The 20158-nt window shown below is 37.5% G+C and overlaps 2 protein-coding genes across 8 annotated transcripts in view; both read right to left on the bottom strand.

The window, feature by feature from the left end:
• LOC135443672 (nebulette-like) overlaps nucleotides 1-17788 on the bottom strand; it is a 99038-nt gene extending 81250 nt beyond the window's left edge. For 4 of the 6 annotated variants that reach the window (XM_064704148.1, XM_064704153.1, XM_064704151.1 and 1 more), the window contains exons 1-3: nucleotides 15676-17788; nucleotides 13526-13618; nucleotides 12109-12218 (exon numbers count right to left, since the gene is read on the bottom strand). In XM_064704148.1, the coding sequence (XP_064560218.1) occupies nucleotides 12109-12119 (11 nt within the window). In that variant the 5' untranslated portion in view covers nucleotides 12120-12218; nucleotides 13526-13618; nucleotides 15676-17788. Of the gene's footprint in view, nucleotides 1-6628; nucleotides 6704-12108; nucleotides 12219-13525; nucleotides 13619-15675 lie in introns of all 6 variants that reach the window. The other 2 variants (XM_064704150.1, XM_064704149.1) reach the window with 2 other exon arrangements.
• LOC135443674 (LIM zinc-binding domain-containing Nebulette) overlaps nucleotides 1-20158 on the bottom strand; it is a 247650-nt gene that overhangs the window by 118361 nt on the left and 109131 nt on the right. For both annotated transcript variants that reach the window (XM_064704156.1, XM_064704155.1), the window contains one exon: nucleotides 18153-18260. In XM_064704156.1, the coding sequence (XP_064560226.1) occupies nucleotides 18153-18260 (108 nt within the window). The remainder of the gene's footprint in view (nucleotides 1-18152; nucleotides 18261-20158) is intronic.

The following is a 20158-nucleotide window of genomic DNA, read 5'->3' as shown; positions in this document are numbered from 1 at the left end:
GCTTTCAAGTATCCAAAAATTTTCTTAATACACATTTATTTAATTCTTTAGACTATTTCTTAGTATTCAATTTTTAGTATTGGCCATCAAAAATTTAGTAGCAAAAAGCAATTCTGCCAAGCTCTTAAACAATAACATTTTTGAAAATATAAGATAGTTTACACCTCTTTCACCAAGGACAAGCCTACCTTGAATGATCTCATTTCCTTTAAGAAGGAAACAGAGTGAAAGTGCCAGAAGGAATCTGGCAGATAGTTACTGTACAATACTGATGAATGAATCTTTGTTCATGCATTCTCTCTGCACAGCCTTACACCCAGTTTAATGACCTGAACAGCTTAATAACAGATATTGCTGTGTGCAGATGTTGATGTGAGGGTCTAAAATAGAATAAAATGGACAACAGCACTGCTTTTTTAAAACACACCACAGATTTGTTTCACTGCTCAGAGAGATTTCACACTATCAATGTTTCTATTCTTAAACACATTTTCAAAGAAAAGTTTACTTGCAGACATCTCCTCTCAGTTCTGCAAAGTGATTTTTTTTCCATGTTCTGTTGCTCTTAACATACATAACCCCTGTTTGTAGATTTCAGTATTAAAAAGCCTTGAGAAAATGATATTATGATTTAGGGGTTTTAAATTGCTTTTTCAAGACAGCACAGCTTGTCACCACATTGACTTTAGCACTTTTATCAATAGAATTAATTTCTTTTTATTAAGACTACTTTTTAATGTTGTCAAGCAGGTTCCCACAAAGCAGTAGAGCTGGGAAACATCATCACTATTATCATAATTTCCATAAGAGAATAACAGCAAAATATACTGAATTAAGATATACTGGATTGAGCCAAAAAGTCCAGGAAAGGATAAAAACTAAATATTAATAAAAATAATAATAAAAATTTAATTTTTTTAAAAAGAGTCTTCACAGTGCCTTGATTTCCTTTATTCTAATTTAAGAGTGTTTCTAACCAACTTGTCAAAACTAAAGATGCATGAAGGGGAAGTGTGAAAAGTATCTGTGAAGGAAAGCACAGACAAAGCAGAGATGTTAGCAAAACCCTGTACAAGAACAAGACTCAGGATACCAAAAAGAAATTTAGTTTGAAAGACAAAGGAGTCTTTATAGACCACCATTTCAATGAGCAATGACTCTTTCCACTTCTAGATAGAAAATCAAATGTAATCAAGGACACACACAACAAAAAAGGAAAAGGAAAAGCAAAAATACAGATTATTGCTAGCCATGTGACAGCAGGCTTCTTTTAAAAGAACTATCATTAAACAAAAGGGAAAAGGGCAAATTTTTTTTAATGAGCTACTCACTTAAGAAGAGAGCACAGTAAACAAATTAGAATTTAAAAAATGCTGACTGCCTATGGGGACAAGGGTTATCAAAGTTAACTGTTGATAAGAAAGACTAAATAGCTTTTAGTACTTTAGTATTTTAGTAAACAGTGTTGTTATCAAACAATGCAAAAAGCATACTTGAAAATTCCTCTTAATACACAGCAAAGCATTACTTTATTCACCTCCAGAGTTCAGGGTCCACTGTTTTCATTCAGAAAGCTATTAGCAACAGGGGACTGCAAATTGCCAAGGTCATTTGGAGCAATAATTCTAACACAAACAAACTTTGCTTGGCAATTAATTATATGTCTGCTTCTAGAGAAGTCAGGGTTGCATGACTGCATTTGAGTAAATAAGCCATGCTTTCTATCGTCGGGTTTGATACTGCTCTAATAGCACATAAATGCAATAGTCCTTATGTATCTATGCAAAAATCCTCCTGAAAAATCTAAAAATGTTAAAAATATTCTAGAGTTCTTAGGGAAATTGTAACAGTTCCTACCTAGAGCACCAAGCCCATGCACACAGGCTTATACTGCTACTAGTCTGCTGAAGCAGAATCCTAACATGGCCCTAAAAATGGTTTGTAAAATAAACACAGAAAAGGAAACAATGCAGATCCAGTGTTGCAGTGAAGAAGATGAAACAAAATAAAACCAAAAAGAGTAGCAGGACATCCCCTCGCTTTCAGGCTTACACACAAGTTAAAGGATTTCCCTTTATTTAACAATCCACTCGCAAGGCATTTGATGCTGGCCACACAGATCTACCAAGGCATTTGGTCTCCTGTACCCTGATAACAAAATGTCTTTGGAACAAGTACACAGATTAATTGTTCCAGTACACCAACATGAGAATGTACTTGTGCCTCTACATTTCCTGGCACTTTCATAATCAAAATACCAAGCTAATATGAGATTAATCCCATCCCAAGAAACACATTCCACCCCCATGAGATGCTACCAGAGAGTCTCAGGAGAATGCCACCAACCACTGAGCTGGCAGAGGACAGTCCCAGGTTAAAAAGGAAGGCAGGGCAGCACGAGGCACACCAGAAAACCTCACTGGCAAAACTGGCCAAAGATTACTAACTCAGATCTCTCCTGGAAGTTACACCTCTTGCCTCCAGGGAAGAAATCCCTCCACAACCCATTCGTGATTTGGATAGAGTTGAGTTGGCAAAAAGGAACTTTGCTGTGAGGTCAAACTAATTGTGACTGTTTAGATTTCTTTTCTTATGCTGGGCATCAGGAGAATGAGAGCTTCAGTTTTCTTGGTGGAGTTGGAGACAAAGGGAAGGAGGGAGAAGACTCCAGTCTGTAAACTATACAAATACTTGATCTCAGCAGTAAAAGATACACAAGACTTTGAGCTATGGTCCTTCACACATTAAACCTGTGGACCCCCTTTGGTTTTCATGTACAAACACAGCATTTAAAGTTACAGTTAGTATTTCAAATTCAAGTTCCACCTATCCATTCTCTTTCTGAATGCACATCAATTTAACTGTGCATCCAGTAAGACTGAAGGTGATCAGCACATCACTTTCCTCTAAACTTATGAACTTTCATGCAATTTCCAAAATTCTGTACAAAATTGGCATAAGATATTATGAACACAGATGCGTGACCCATGTTCAAGTTTTCCAAACAGGGACTCAGAACTGAGTTCTGCTTTAGCTCTATGAAACTTTGTATTAATTATCCTGATTTCTCTCTCTTTCCCTCTCTCTTCTTTCTACTTATGAAAAATAGGCATGCAAAGTGAGACTCTTCCAATGGCAGAGACACATAGGCAACACAGAGAGACAGCAACCTACTGTGAAACAGCAACAATGTGAAACAAGTGCCTCACAAAATCATCTATCACAAACTCTGAGCCCAGAAACAGGGTTCTCATTTCTGACAAATAATTTTGAAAGGTTCCACACTGCAGCAAAAGAATTTGCAAAATTTCAGCATCTTTCAAATAAAAAGTATCCAGGAACTCTTACTACAATAGGTCAAACCCAAGAGCTACATCCACATCTATAGTGAATAATAAGAAGACTTTTAACAAGGTCTTTAAATTTTACACTGCTTCATATACTCATATCAAGAAAGGAAATACAATTACCTGAGCTTTATAAAAAGCTGTATGAAACCAGCAGGCAAGGAATATCTCAAGGCTATCACCATATATGATATGTCACCATATGATCCTTTTATCTCAAAAACATTTTAATAATATTTTATCAAGCAGTACACTGCAAATCCTTGTGATAAATTTTTTTCATTGTTATTTTATATATTCACTAAAATTTCTAACATATCTGCTATTATGCAGATTTCTGTGTCCAAACTGAAAGAACCTAAGAATAACTATGCACTCTGAAATCATAAATATCATTATATGGACTGTCAATAATCTATCAAATTGGGCATAGCAGCTACAGAGAAGTAGTACAAAAAATAAGGTTTATGTATTAAGTTAGAAAATATGACTGATCCAAAAATTGCAAATTCAGACAGGTAGATCAGCTAATTGCACAAATAATTTAACAAGCTGTGTTAACAGAATGGTGCTGAAAGGTACCAAGAGGAAATACCTTAAGGGTCTGAATATGATTAATTTTATTAAGTAATTTTATTAATGAGGTATGGCTGTAAAAAATATTCTCTATGTAAAACTAATCAGGTTTGAGGTCTGGAGCAATCAGAGGGAATTAAATATTACTTAATGAAAAAATATGCTCTTCAGAGAATTTCTACTGCAAGTTACAGGTTTGATAGTTGGAAAGAGACATTCTTGCATATCCAAATGAATCACACAGTAATTGCAGGCCACCAAAACAGCCATGAAGAAAACCAAATATAATCCTGAAATTAATCAGGAATGGTATATTTTAAATCTCACAGTAGCAGGAAAAACATTCTCAGCCTCTATACTAAAAAAATGAGTTCTCAGCAGAACAGGCAGAGTCAAGGCTTTGTGGAACAGTGAAACTTTGGCAAGGGCACATGAAAAACTACTCACTTGTTCAGCTTCACATAACAAAAGTCTGAGAATGACACCTCTCTCAACACATAACAGAGGAAGAAGTGCCATGCAAACAAAAAGACAATGGTCGCCCTGCCATAAAGAACTATTTTGTGAAAATTGAACGAAGCTTCTTACCTGTAGCAGGTGAAATTAAGGAATTGTCTTCAAAAAGAGTAGGCTAAAGCTACTCTGTAATTAGATTAATACAGAGTTTGACATGGGTTTTGAGAACTCTCTATGATATGCCTTTCCTAAAGACAAGACTAGAGCTGATGACTCAAGACACTCCTTCTTGTACTCTTTCCTGTGCTCCCAAGTTACCACTTGGAAAATTTACACACACAAGTAACAACCACCAGCAGCCACACCATTCAGCTGTTCTACCATTTTCTTTATAACTTGAAAGAGTTTTCTAAAGGCCCTTAGCATAATTATTCCCATTTTATTGGAAAGGAAACAGAACTGAAGTAGCTTGACATAGGCAACAAAGCATGCCATCAGAAAGATCAGGAATAAAGAGCAGACTTCCCAAACCCAGTTGTGGTAAGATGTATTGCCCTGTCTTCATACAAATCAGTGATGGCTGATCCATATATTCAATCATGTCTAAGAGAACTTGTCTGGCAAAAAAGAAACACCTCAGGTAATACCTAGATAAACACTTAGAGTAAAAAAATCTGAAGGCTTTCAAGATCAGGCTCAAAACATGCATTACAAGATTTCTGAGAGCAAATACTAAGGAGCTGCCTCAGTGGCCCTTACAATGCAATGTTCTTAAGTGCAGCGAGTAAAAGTGCTCATACAGTAGGAAATACTTCCTGAGACCCCTCTCCTCTGTCCAGGCATTTCTTGAAAACCAGTAAGAAACAGCCTGAGAAAATGGCTCCATTTCTGTGCAGTACATATCTGAGAACAGAAACCAAACACTGAGCAGGTGAACAAAAGCCAGATCCATGGCATACATCCTAACAGCCAGCTTTATTAGTTTAACAGAGAAAGACTGTGTGCCTCACCTCTCAACCCTCACATTTTATTTAGAGTTATGTCAGAAAAGGTCATGTTGCAAAATATAAACAAATTGCCCACATGGAGCAGATTTCCTAGGATTCCTCAAGTTCCTCATGTTGTTCTGAACCACAGGAATATCTTTTCTGACAGACACAGGCCTACCAGATAACTCCTAAGTCTCGTTTATACCTGTGGGATATACTCAATTCCCAAGTCTCATTTATACATCTGGCATATATTTATATACTGCCCCAAAAGCAACAGAAACCAGCTAAATTTCTGGCTACCCTCTCCTCCCTCCTGTATCTCTCTCACACACACAGAGTATGCTTATTTTCTGCAGACCCAGACACAAAAAACATGGCAAAATTCAGTTCCAACATCAGACAGATGCAGTATGGCATCCCCAAAACTTCAGAGCCAGCATACCAGACGTGATAGCTCTCACAGATATCTCAGTTATCTACTACCAACATTTTGAGGCTTTATCAATTGCAGCCTGGCTCACTGCTTATATGCACCAAGCTTCCCTGTCAGGGGTCTCTGACCAGGCTAATTTTGCAGATGGCAATAACCACCTAATCAATCCATGTCTTTCTAAGTCCTAATGGAGCACCTGCACATCCAGGCATGAATCTTCCTCTTGACATCCTCCACAAACATAAATTACAAGTTTAGTGCATGCACCAGACAAGTCTCAGTGACCCCTTGACAGGGCAAACAGAGGTCATGCAACAATCTGATTTTCAGCGCCCACTATTTCCAGCCTTCCTCTTTCTGAATTTTAAAGCTTGGAGTTAGAATCACACTCAGGTCTCAAGGGAACACAACTTCCAAGTGATGTCTCATTTCTAAGCCTGATAACAGAAGCAAAGTTTTTCCATTAGAAAGTTCTGCAGTGTAACAGGAGCAGATCTCTAGGGTGAAATGGTTCTAAGGACATAAAATATTTTACAAGAGGGGGAAGCAGCTATGGCCTAGCTCTACTCTGGTCCAATGGACGGGTACACTTTGGTGGTTGGAGCACATCATGCAGTTTATGAATCCACTTTGTATGCTTCAAGAGGGTCCTGCATTGCCAAGACAAATGTGGAAACATGATAAGGAGATTCACTTGAAAACCAGTAAAAAATGCTAGTGGGGTCAAAGCCATGTTACTCATGACTAATACCTTGTCTGCCAACTGCCACACCATGCAAAAACACTTGCATGTATGTAAGGAATACCCATCACATCCCAGTTACCTTTGCATCTCAGCCACCTCTTCAAAAATTCACCATTCAAGGCTCAGAAATGCTCTCTGGATTGTAACAGAAAGCCTGTGAAGACAATCAGAAGTCATGAATGAAGCCCATTGATATCCAAGGGGGTCTAGGGTCAGGTGCGTAATTATTAATCCTTTTTAACTTTGTACATTCAAGCCAGTTATGGCTAACCAAGGACACAATGGGCTGGATACAACTCAGTAGGACAGAGCCACAGCTGTGAGTAGAAACTGCACAAGGTACTAAGCTCACTAAACCCATTGGCTTCACTGATGACACCATCACTGCTCTGTCACTGCTCAGTAATGCATGCCAAGGCAAGTACTTGTGGAACCGCCTCCCCTTACTAAGATCATTCAGTTTCCTGCTATCAGCACACCAGAGCCTTACCAACCCTGTCACTGCATTTGGAAAACAGCAGTTAATATTTCCTGATTAATTTCAGTTTCACAAGTTGTCTAATCTTTATTTCAATGTCTTTTATATTTCTAGTCTTTCCTGGTTCCTATATTAATGAGTTTCGCGTTTTTATTATATGCCACATACTTGCTTTTCTATTAAGTACATGCCTGAGTGCCACATTTCCTGCTCCTAGTTCTTGCCTTATAAGAAACTGTACAGAATCACATGCACTTCTGCAGTTACATTCTACCTGTAACTTAATAGACTTTTTCTGCATAATGGGGTATTTTTAATAACAAAAGCTCAACCCTTTTGTGTCTTCTGAGCATTTTTTCCACTAATTTTCAATATAGGCTGATCATCTAATCTCCAATCCCACAATAAAGTCAGCTTTCTATAACTTTTGCCATAACTTCATTGATAATTCTGCTTAATTTTCCATCACCACCAAGCTTCTTTGAGCCTTTCATCCACTCCATTTCTGTTGAAAAGGACCCTGACTCCTAACTCAATTCAAGACAGCATGTCAGCTATCATCTGAGCCAGAAACACACACTGTGCAGAAAGGAACACTAAACAAAAGGCAATGCCAAACAAGTGACCTCATTCCATGCCTGCTACCCTTGCCCTGGTCACATCTACAGCTTGCTGGCACAGGCAAATAAAACCCTTGGCCCTTCCTCCTGTTCTCACAGCACTGCAGCCAAGGGCAGCCCAGCCCACACCAAGTATCGTTGCTGAGCAGGCAAGAAACCACGAGAGATGAGATTGAGGCACCTCCACAGATCATTTGAATGCTTCACTTTCCATCAGTGGTACCTGAGGGAACAGCACAACTGTTCAGCTCTGCAACAAAATGGTAGCCAATCTCACTTAAGACAAAAGGTGACCAAGTACCTTTTTCCCACTTAATGATAAGAGGAGGGAGGAGGACCCTGCTCAGTATTGGCACTCCGAGGTACAGCCTGGAGACACCCAGACCTTGCCCCAGTACAGACTCTGGGTCTTGCCACGGGTTCCTCATAAGACAATCCTCCAGTCCTCCCTCAAAGACCATCTCTGCTGTGCCAATACCCACACCAGCCACACTATCCTTCTCAGCTACTCAGCCACTCACTATTGTGGAAGCTGGGAACAGCTCTCCTGTTATGCCAAACCCTATAAAAAACAGTTAACCTTGGTGACAGAAGTCACACACTCTGGAGTATATCTTTCCTCACAAGGCTAGAAAAATACTAGACTGGCCAAAGTGGGTATGGGTTCACTTTACACCACTATTCCCCAGTAAGAAAAAAGGAAGGCAAGACCCAGCAGGGAGAAGTTCAGAAAAGACTTGAAGTTCAAAAAAGCCACCCCTGAAATTATATTGTCTTCAGAGTATTTTCCCAAAGTCCACTAGGGACTGACATTCAGACCCCCTCTTTTCTGCTTGTGGTTGGCTTACTTAGTGACATATTCAGCATCTCCACCTTTATACACTGTCCTTTGTGGGGACTCAACCAGGTCACCACTCACCAACTCAGGGAAGACAGGAGAGACAGAAACTCAAGGCAGATCTGGGGAGGGGTGGTGGGGGAGAAACATCCTTCAGTTTTCCATTAAAATAATGTGGTTTCTAACAGTGAGACTGTGTTGGTGTGAGACAAAGAGCCTTCCAAAAAAAGTACACAAATATCTCTTTAACTGAATCATTATTTAAATAATTACAAGAGCAGAAAGGGTTAGAACGCAATCGTGTGTCACTCTAATTTACTGCTTGGAGAAATAAACTTTTCTTGTGTTAGGATGGTTGGATGGTTAAAAAGTTCAGTCATTGGTTATACATATTACAGCGCTGCCTTTGTCACAACAAATATATCTACTGACAGCCTAGAGGAAATCACAAAATCACTTAAATTTGTCTTAACATGCAAAAAACAAAACAACAACAACCAAAAAAAAAAAAGTGCCACAGAGGACCAGACACTCCTGTTGTCAAGGTCAATGAAGCCTGTGAGCATCATAGGGGTGAGACATTAAAATCTCCAGGGATCAAGATTAAAGATGGTATTAGAAGAAGCAGAATGTTTTGTTCTTCAGCAGGAGGTTTAATGGTGCCCTAGCAACTGATGCAAAGCACAGAAGCATTAGGTAAGATGGAACTGAAAGGTAAAATGATAAGCAGGCAATGGACAATGAAATAAAACAGGGAAATAAGATATTATATTTACCTTGCAAGCATTTAACTACTCAAAGATCTCTGGAGGTGCCAATTCCTACTTCTCAACTTTTTGGCTAATTAATTTTTCCCATTTAAAAGCCTCATTTTAATTAGCTCCCAAGTTGAGCTGCCATGAAGAGGTTTTATTTTCATTCTCTTTTTTCTATATGTAAAAAAGACTGACTTCAAAAGTACGTACTCATTAAAAATAATTAGTGATTTAGATACCACTTAAATATATTCAAGGATACTGGAAAAATAAGTTGGGATTTTGTCATAATTCAGTTGCTTAGTATCACAACAGGGAAAAAAAAGAGCCATATACTTAAACATAAAAAACCTTCCAAGCAGGTTCAATCTTGAAGTCACTAGTGTTTAAAGACAGACTCACATCCTTTAGTCAGACAATGGACAGGTGCTTACACTTAAGACAAAACACAAAACACTTCATAGTTTTTTTCATTACAGCTTGGAATTTTTCCTTCCATAAAATACTCCTCAAAGAGGCATATGCAATACAGTCAATACCACAGCAAAATGTGGAAATGGCATACCTGACAATGTATTCCTCACATTTACATAGCTGTTTTAACCTTCAATCTGAATTTTCAGAGTTATAAGTGAGTACAGACGTAAACCTTTAGATCAATATGTATCTGCAACACACTAATCTGTCAACAAGCTGGTAATTAGTGGTGACTAAAAATTAAGTCCATGAAATGTTATGCTAGATATTTGAAGATTATGTAGTTTTTTAAATTACTGATGCCCTTCATATAAGCCTCACCTTGCAATATGAATGTTATCACAAATAGAAAATTAAATCAGCGAGACAGAAATTTCTACTTCTTTCTTTTGTATTCCCTATCTAGATTATTCTATTTTATTATTATTTTAAGGCAGGAAAAACCCAAGAAGTATTTTTCTAGGCTGGATTGAACATTTTGCTCATCAAGGAATAGAGCAGTCTTATTGAATTGAAGTGTGTATCACATAAAGCAACTCATCAAAGCAAATACATGTTTAAACAAATACAGGTTCAACTTAAAATTTACCAATGCCAGGAACATAAATGAATGCAATGCCTTTGATTCTGGAGTGCAATGACACTGTTCTAGTTTACACAGATACATGATTTAACTATTTCTCTGTAATGCTGAGCTGTCTTGCTGTTTTCGAAAGAGAGGCATGATAGGACATTTCTATCAAAATATTTAGGTTATCACTTGATTCAATTCTACTTAAAGTCTACAGTTTTGCAACCAATTTACATTTAGCATTCATTTCTCATGCATGAGTTGACCCACTTACATATGCAGTAAATCCATGCCTTTGGGGATTTTTCTGGACGGCTTGCTTTATTTCCACCACACAACTCATTTTATTTTGTCAATACAGTGAGCAAGGTTACAGTCATCCTGTCAAATTTATTTATTTAAATTAGAATCAGAAAGACTATACTACTCCCTGTGGAACTTCATGGAAAACTTTTTGAAACTTTGAGGCTACATACTTCTGCTACCAACTGATTTCATATGAAAGCACTAATACAAAAAAAAAGGCAATAGTTAAAATAATTTCTTCTGTAAACTTAAAAAATAGACTTCTGAAACTCTAGAAGAATATAAGAAACCACAACAATAAGCATCACATTATACTTGCCTAAGAAAAAGAGAGAAAAAAGATTTTTTCTAAGCAACCCTATAGAATAAAGCCAGATGGAATAAGATCATTAAGAAGCAGCTATGTAGGCGTCACATCTGCTTGCTTTGACTATCAGAGATCCACTTAACCTAAAATATTTCCCCCTGCATCTCTGAGGATTCACATTTGAGAAGCTTCATTTGAGGTTGCTTACCATCCCCACAGTGGGGCTGCTGAAAGGGAACCTTCCCCAGGCAGAAATTGTCCCAAGGTCACATGCCATTCAAGTCCAAATAGACTTGTGTGCAACAGAAAGGAATTTCCATTTTACACAACTTGCTAATGTGTTTCTTTCGCGCATCAGGAGCTTACCAGAACCTCAGTACAGATTTGCAGAGAGTGTTTCAGTGGACTTACCCAAAGGCCTCTCTGAATTGACACACCTAACACTCTTGTGGGCAGTGTGACATACAATAAACAGCACACTAACAGCATTATAAATCCTTATTGCTAATGCTAACCATTTTTCCAAATGCAGTTATGCCTTGGGCAGGGGTTTGTTTTCCAGCTTCTCAAAGACAAAATACTTCTGCTGTTTCCAGAGAAGAGTTATGCACCTTTCCACCTGTGTTTCAGAAGAAGCAGCTTTATAACAACATCACTGATAGACTCTAATGCTTCTCCTGCTCTGGATCAGGAAGTTGACCTTTAGCAGGTGAGGAATGTCTCCTCATTAGAGATATCTGTTTTACTACCCCCATGGAATATGGTCTATAACTGAATTATACATTGCTGAAAACTGAACATCTGCCCGCTCAGCAGAAATTTAACCATAGTTTAAGTCATCTAAATTATTCAGTTCCACCTGTACTGACAGTTTCATACAGAATTACTGCAATGACTATCTGACATTCCAAAAAGTATCCTTCAAGTTGGCATTCTGGAGTCTAAAAATACTGTTTCCTCCTACATGTTGGGAGCTATTGTTATGTAAATCACAAGCATTGAGAAAGAGATACCAGAAAAGAGAATGTGAAAAAGTTATAGGAATAGAAAGAGAAGCTGATGAATCATGAACACACTGCTCTGGATTCTCAGCAATCTTTTCCTCCCCAACAAGCCACTGTAAAATTCCCTAGCAAAGGCTGTGCCTCCCTCTACATCTAATAGGAGCCTACACAGAAGATAATGGTTTACTCTAGGTGCTACTTACAGTATTAGCATGAATAATGTCTGTGCTGTAGTTCTTCATTTAAATAAGGACCACATATCCATATCTTCCATACTGGAGAATTCCAATATCTCCTTATTTCTTGGACAACTCTGAAAACAATGTAAATGAATACAGTTAAAGAAGTGAGAAAGAAGCTTTAATGAAAACTCCACAAAGAAGTTAAAGGTTGTTTTTACAACATTTTATGGTGTGTAGAGTATCAAAACATACAATAAATAAACAGTAAATGAAAAAATATTAGAAAGCTGAATACTTGGTGACTACTGTCCTACACAGGGATCACAGCAAAAAGAAGTAACGAAGCCCAACAAAGCAGCATGCCACTAAATATCTTCAGAATTTTTCCTGAAAGTGGAGGTAAAGAATTCATTTGCATAGGAACTAATTTAACGCTGTCTCTAATTTTGCATATTTTGATAATGATCAGTAAAGAAAGATTTTTCATTTTAAGTAGAATACACCTTGAGATTTCAAAACAATTCTCAAAGCTTTCTGTTTTCTCATTTAGCACAAGTTCTATCTAAAATATTACTTACATTTACTTAGGTTCATCATTTCTTAAGAACATGCTCAGTCATTTTTAAAATTTCTGAAAGCTTACAAAGTATAAAACCTATGTAAAAATCTGCAAAAAAATACTCATGGTAATTGAAAATTAAGGTAATTCTTTTGCTAAGAAATTTCTAAAGCATTTATTAGGACTTTACACTTAGGCAGAATGATTTCTGAAAATCAGAAATCAAACTCCAACACAGAACTATTAGAAAGTCAAAGGACCCGAGGCTTTTCAGAATTTCCATTTCTATGAATCTACACAAAACAAGCTTAGAAGATCAATCCACAGAAAGAACAAAGTTGGACTTCATGCATGTATGTTCACTGCACAGGAGCACAGCAGGAACTCCACCTTCTTGCAGATACACCCATCTTAGCAATAGGAATGACACATTCAACCTTCTTGTTTCCAGACAGAAAAATGCTGTTCAACTCAAATGATGCTTAATAACATGAGTTACATGCAGATATTTGAAGTGCAGCTGTGTGGAATTAAGTCTAGAACATACCAAATAATAAATACCTCTTGGAGCTGCAGTTCATGTTAAACTGTCAGAGGTACCAAGGGCAGCAGAAGTAGCAGTAGCAGGATGCATCTGGCTGAGCACACCTGCCACAGACATGCAGCACCAGGGCACTGCTCAACAAGTGCTACTCCATCCATATTAGTCAACACAATTGTCACACATAAATAAATACTTATTTTCCCATTGAAAAAACAGCAAGATAAAAATCATGCTTAGGAATACAAGGACTCAGGAATAACACATTAATTACTTCAGAAGCAGTAAAACCCCCTAGAACAGCATAAGGTCTTTTGCATACAATTTAAAATGCTTACCCAGTCTCTCCATTGATGTGCCAGGGCTGGTTTTGTGAAGTGCAGACATTGATGCTGCTGTTAATTTCTCTTGTTCCCTATTCTTCTCCTTCACTTGAATTCAATGGAGGGAAAAAACCGCTTAGAGACAAGTATCTGCAGGCTTTGTGCTGTGAATCCTACAAGTGGAGCTCTGGGCCATGTTGTTAACATCTTCTCCTGCCAATTTTCTCTACAATCTGTTTTGGCAATTTAAGAGATCATTTTGTGTTTGAGCAAGTAAACAGATTGAACAACTCTGCCAATAGCTTCCAAATAGGGAGCCATGGCTCAGTGTCTGTCAGGGACAGTTTCTAATTGGAAATCTGCAGATGTGCACAAGCAGTAGCAATGTGGGTTGTGTCCTCCTTTAGTTGCTTCTGAAGATGTATTTTTATCACATCAGAGGTAGTGCCCAATTTCCTTATAATTTCTGTCTTTGTCCAGACAACAGGTGTTCATTTGATTCAAATTATGAGGGAATTCCTGTCCTCCTCTGCATCCCCTGAAGCTGTATAAATTTAACTGGAGATAGAATGCAACCCTTGATAATTAAAAGCCCCACACCATGCACCATATCTCATTAAAGACATTTAAAGAAAATTAATACACAGCTTTTCTCACTAGAACCCACATACAACACTTTCAAGAATGCTACAACATCTTCATACACTTTTTGCATCCAATAAAGATTTCACTAACTTCAATGAGGAGTTCAACTTGGGAAGCCACTCCTTTACCCCACAGAGGGATGATTCAGTGACCTTCTCTTGATTAACTCTACTGTCCTTCACCAAAATAGGATGCCTTGGAAATGTGTTTTTAAAAGCAGATTTAATCTGTTTTCTTATTTTCATACTGTTTTCACTTCAGATACAACCCAAACCTACTGGAAAATGAGTCACATGCAAATAAATGAACTGCATGACTTCATTTTGTTGTGTCTCCAGGAGAAGAAGGGCACAAATGTGTGGTGCTTCTTGCTCTTATGTGATTCAAGTTCATAGCAGCATTAATGCCAAAGTGAGGAATGCTTTTACATGGGCTCTTAATGCAATGAGCACAAGCACTGTGAAAGCTTCCATGCATCCTTCCAGCCATACAACCAAGCCAGCAACCTCTACTATCCAAGCACTGGCCTTTATCTTAATGAAAGCTTCTCACTCCATCAATTTGTATGGACACCTGTTTTCTTTTATACTTTGCAGACATTTACCAGAAACACATTTAAGAAAGAGCAACTTATTTCACATAGGATAAAACACACTTCAAGTCATACATTGAGACATAAAAGTGCAGTGGCAGTAAGCTGCAGCTCATTGCTGCAGACTGCTGAAAGTGTTCCATTTCCCCAAAGAAAATAGTACTAGATTGAGTTTCTACTCCCTCATTTAGCCCCTTGTCATGATAGACTCACATTTTTTGCCATCATCTTTATTTATTCTGTTCCTTTTGCCACCTTAATATCTTCCTTGCAAAACCAGTTTGTAGCTAGCTTAACTGCAAAATCACCTACAAAAATACATGGGGCAGGGGCTTTTTTCATTTTAAGAGTATTTGCATTCATTCTGAAAACCTTCTCAAAGTTCAAAATGGACAAAAAACACTACAAGGTCCTTTGACAAAATGTATACATTTCTCTGTGAGAAAAACATGCTTTTTTATGTATTGACTACATATTTAGTGCCAAAATATGTGGCATATCTACAGAATTTGGCTCTTCATGCTAAAAAAGTCATGAGATTAAATTTCAATCTTGTCTAAGAAGCATCACTCTGGTCCCGATTCCTCCATAAGAGTTATAAAATAAAGTCCACAAGTTTGGTCTAAATCTTCAGAGGAAGGATTGCTGGTGGCAAAATAACAACCAAAATTCAACCCCCTTTATCTACCCACACTCCTTCCACTACCCCCATGATTTTTTTTCCTCACAAGGTTTATATTCATAGCACAAGAGATTCTTTAAAAAGTCAGAGTAATGCGCTGACATCCATATGCTGCCAAACTTCATATCAGGACAAAAAATATACTCTTTTAAAAATATTTATGCCACTTAACATTTATTATAATAAAATTTATTTTGTTATTTATTCTCATCAAGGATATCTACACAATTAACTGTTCTCACTTACCCCTTCAACGAAGTAGTTACAATTTTGGTTCAAATAGGCTCTTTGAGGAGTTTCTAGTACTTCAAGGTGAAATCAAAACTAAATTGAAAATTAAATAGATATATTAATTGATATATTCTTCCATTTTTCTTTAACAAAAAAATTTAAATTATTTTAGAATTATTAAAGTGCTTACCTTTCAGTGTCTTGAAATCTTGATTAGATCCTTAGTCCATGATGTATACTGCTTATCTGACAAATACAGAAACTACTCTCTGTGGAAGGCATTTCTATAATACAGGAGCTTTCTACTTAAATTGAAGTTGTTGCCTATGCAGAATTATCTTTCTAGGATATAATGCTATAAATTAATTATTTCAGTGTAAACAGAAATTAAATGCAACTTCTTTTATCATGCACCTTTTAAAATTTCATTTTACCCTTCAAGACTAATTATTTCTAATAGGGTCCCTGACTTGGAATCTCTATCAGCTACATGCATAAAGTAAACAACTCTGTACTGGATAAATCAAACCTATATTGTAACGAATAGCATGTTTAGAAATGAAGAGAAAGTAGTCATACAGGCAATGACCAAGGGTAAAAACCTGAAATAAAACCACTTTTCCCATTTTAAAAAGCTATTTCTGGGTCTGAAAAAGCAGGTAAGTATCTTTGGTTCAGGAACCAGATAGTATCATAAATCCTGGAACAAGATATTCCATTAGAACAGAAACTCCCTTGATCCACTCAAAAGCAGAGATGGGAAGAAAGCTCTTTCCCATGCCACAAAACTACTTGTTTTCATTATCTCCTTTTCCCACCACAGAAAACACAACGTGCTTTGAACAAGAGAGAGATAAGAGCATGCAAGTGAGCTGTGTCCTACTATCCTGTAGTCTGATGTTGAGGGTACTGGGCTCGGGAGGCCTGAATGGAATTCTTGGCAGGCCAATATCCCGAACTGAGCACCACAGGCCTGCTGTAGGGCGCTCTCTCAGCCTCTCCTTGGGGAGCAGACCCGTGCGAGGGACTGAGAGAGTGCCCTGCAGTAGGCCTGTATTCACCAGAACCTCGCTCGTTTCATCTCCTTGATGCCTTCCAGAGCTACCCCACAGAAAGGAATCACTCTTGCTTGAGGAAGTTATGTAGGTCAGGAGAGGACCTAATTTAACTTCCCGGTCTGAATAAAAAATGCAGCTGATTAAAACCAGGGAGTCGCTGAAGTTTCCCAGATCCCAAATGGAAGTCTTAATGGCCATGCTTTTTGCCACTCCAAGGAATACATTTTTCTCTCTTAAAAGCCAGTAATTTCAGTTAGCCCCAGTATGAACATGAGATGAGCTTTTGTTCTCATCTTGTCTACACACAGGAGCAGTTGCACAGCTCTTAAATTAACTGTCGTCTCCACTGGCCAAGGCTCCAGGAAATGAGCCCAAATTTTTCATCTTAAAGACTGGCTCTGGACATCAAAATCTTAAATAGTGAATGCTTTGGCAAGAATGGTAAACCTCCACTGCTGTGAAAAATAATAATTTTTCAATTACTTTTTTCTTCAATAACAACCCAACCTGAAAAAAAATTTTTCTTTCAAGTAAATAAATCCCACTATTTTTTTCTGATCATACTTACACTGTGTGTCTCTGATGCCTTGCTGTTATTTTATTACTACAGAGAATGATTGAAAAATATTTTCACAAAATAAAATAATCTATAGGGACAAGTTCTTGCAACAGAAGAATGATCAGAAGGCAAGTCAAGAAAAGTGAATAGTATTGATTCTGCATCTTTTCTAGCTCATACTAGCTCTTACCTATTTCATACATATCAGAACTTGCACTATGTATCACTCAATATTCCATCATGCAATAAGTTAAACATGCTACAAGAGAATGAAGTACAAATAAACAACTTTCTTAGCAAAAATACACTTCCGGAAAAGTCCCACTTTTTCAAACCCCACTCCTGTAAGCTAATGAAATACATTGTTTTGCTATTTGCCATTTCTTTGTCATCTTGCAGAGCATTGTCTTCCACATCTTTTCTTTTAAAACTCAGCATCAAAATTTTATCTGCTGCTAGAAAATTCCCTCTTGTTTGTTTTGCTAATTTTGACAGCCCCTGCTAAAAAAGAGACAAAACTTTTTAACTTACATAATCTATATTCTTTATATAAATAAAAAGTAAATTTAAAAGTTCCAAAAGTATTCTTACTCAATAAAAAATATATTAAAAGAGCAAAAAGTGTCAAATCATTTTAATAAAGAAAACACTTTGAGCATACTAGCTGAAAGTTGGAGAGGTGACCACACATTGCCAATGTGCTGTACAAGTCCATGGTATACAGTTACACACATTTCAGAATCTGACATACACAAATCAATCACCAAAATCAGACTGTCCACTCACGCAGACTTCATCGAAACCACCAACAGACACACCTTTTCTTAGACACACTATTTCTCCATCTACAATCACTTTAGGTTGCAGTCACATACATTACTGATTTGTTCCTGAGTCCTTTTCAGTCTTTGTAACTCGGGCGTATCGGTCACAATACTGAACCCTCTTCCTTTGCTTTCTTCAAAGTCTCTTTTGTATTTTACCTACAGAATAGAAAATACAGAAGAAAGGGTTGTTTTCATTTTCCACAATGCGCCCCTAGCAATTTAGCATTTATTTTCAGTGCAAATAAAGCACTTGTGAAAGGCTTTCAGCCTTTAAAGGAGAAGCCTGCCTTTATCCACTTACAGAGATAGACAGCAACTGGACAAAATTTCCCAGTGCCCAAGCTAATGCCTCCTGCAGGGGTGCCATGGGCTCACATCTAAGAATACTGCAACTGTGGAAATATTCTCTATGGTCACTTCATTCTCAAACCAGTTACCACAACACTATAGCACTTACTCTTACACAAAGAAAAATAACTATAACTAAATCTGGAGGTCTTCTAATTCTTCTAAACTTCATATTTCATCCCCCAGTTATGATTATTCTACCAGTCTCTTTCCCAGCTGAAACATAAATTACACATTAAAAAAATACTGCATGAAAAGAGTATTTAGAATATCATAAAGTCAAACCTTTATAAGTTATGGAATGGCTGCTTATACAAGCTTAATTGGTCCCTCTTGCATATATGAATTTGGATATTGTCTTTAATAAGGTATTCATATATTATCCTTTGACAAGGCCCCCTGCTTTACTGTGTACACAGCAGAAATGGTTCTATAAGTGGTTGTGTCCTTTTTTAGGACCAGACTACTCAAATCCTACCATCAAGGTAGGAATATTCGTTTACTCAGAAGTTTTCATATAGCTCTCATCACAGCCATTAATCAATCTTCATATTGCACCCTGGAAAGTGGGAATGGCAATATCCATACTACTAGGACAACCTGCAAACTGAGGTAAAATAAACTTAATTTCCAAAAACATACAGGGGTCTCAGGGTGTTTGCTCTCTGATTCCTAACAGTTGAATATGTTTAAATTATAGGCTTGGGTTACCTCTACAGATAACCAGTAATTCTCCAAATCAGTCTGGGTGTACCCAATTTCAACATAAAGAAACAAGACGAATTCTTCAAAATCTTAAGCCACTGTTGAGCAACAGACAAAACTCAGCATCAATGACAGAGTCAGGACCCATGTCTCCACGGATGGATTCAGCTACCTTATCCATAACAACTTTCTTTTACTTCCCATACCCCTTGCTTTACTCACTACACATATCCAGATTTTGCAAAACCAGTAGCACAGCAAAAGCAGCACTATCCTTGACACAGCTGATAACTAGAAATGCACCAAATTCAAGGTTAGGCTTATTTCACAAGCAAGCACTTCATGTTACAACAGTGATGCACAGGAAGAAATAATACGTCTAAATCACAAAAGTTAAGTTTGACAAGGCTATAGAATATAACTTGTCCTTCCCATCCTAAACCTCAATCAGTATGTTAATGACTTTTACTTTTTCTTTAATATAGCTCACATATAAGCCCATCCAACAAATCCTTGAGACATGGCAGCAAATTACCCCATCAACAAGTTTTTCCTGTGTTCCAGATGTAGAGCTGGCTGTAGATTTCACATAAGTATAATATTTTCATGCAACCCTGAGACAAAGGAAACAGACCCTTCCACTCGGGCTTTTGAGCAAACCATGGGCTGATTGGCCCATGCCTTTCTGTTCATCTCCCCCAGGCTGAACCCGTCTGCAACTTTCCCTCCATTTGACCACAATATTCCAGGTATCACTCTGTCTCATTTTGATTTTCTAAACTAGTCTGGTCCATCACTTCACAGCTTCTTGTTTAATCCCTGTACCCAAGGCACTCCAATATTCATTGCTAACTACCTCCCTTCCACCAAATGGCTCCATCTTCACACTGACTCTCAGGCCTCTTTAAACATACTGGGTGGACATGCTATTCCAGGAAAGAAGGTTTTCAGAGTATCTCTGAACTTTCTATATCTGTAGTCACACAAAACTTTATCCACAT

Source organism: Zonotrichia leucophrys, chromosome 2 (genome assembly GCF_028769735.1).
Source record: "Zonotrichia leucophrys gambelii isolate GWCS_2022_RI chromosome 2, RI_Zleu_2.0, whole genome shotgun sequence".
In the NCBI taxonomy this organism is placed as follows: Eukaryota; Metazoa; Chordata; class Aves; order Passeriformes; family Passerellidae; genus Zonotrichia; species Zonotrichia leucophrys.
Note: the sequence above shows the minus strand (reverse complement) of the source record. Positions and strands in the feature narration are given on the sequence as shown.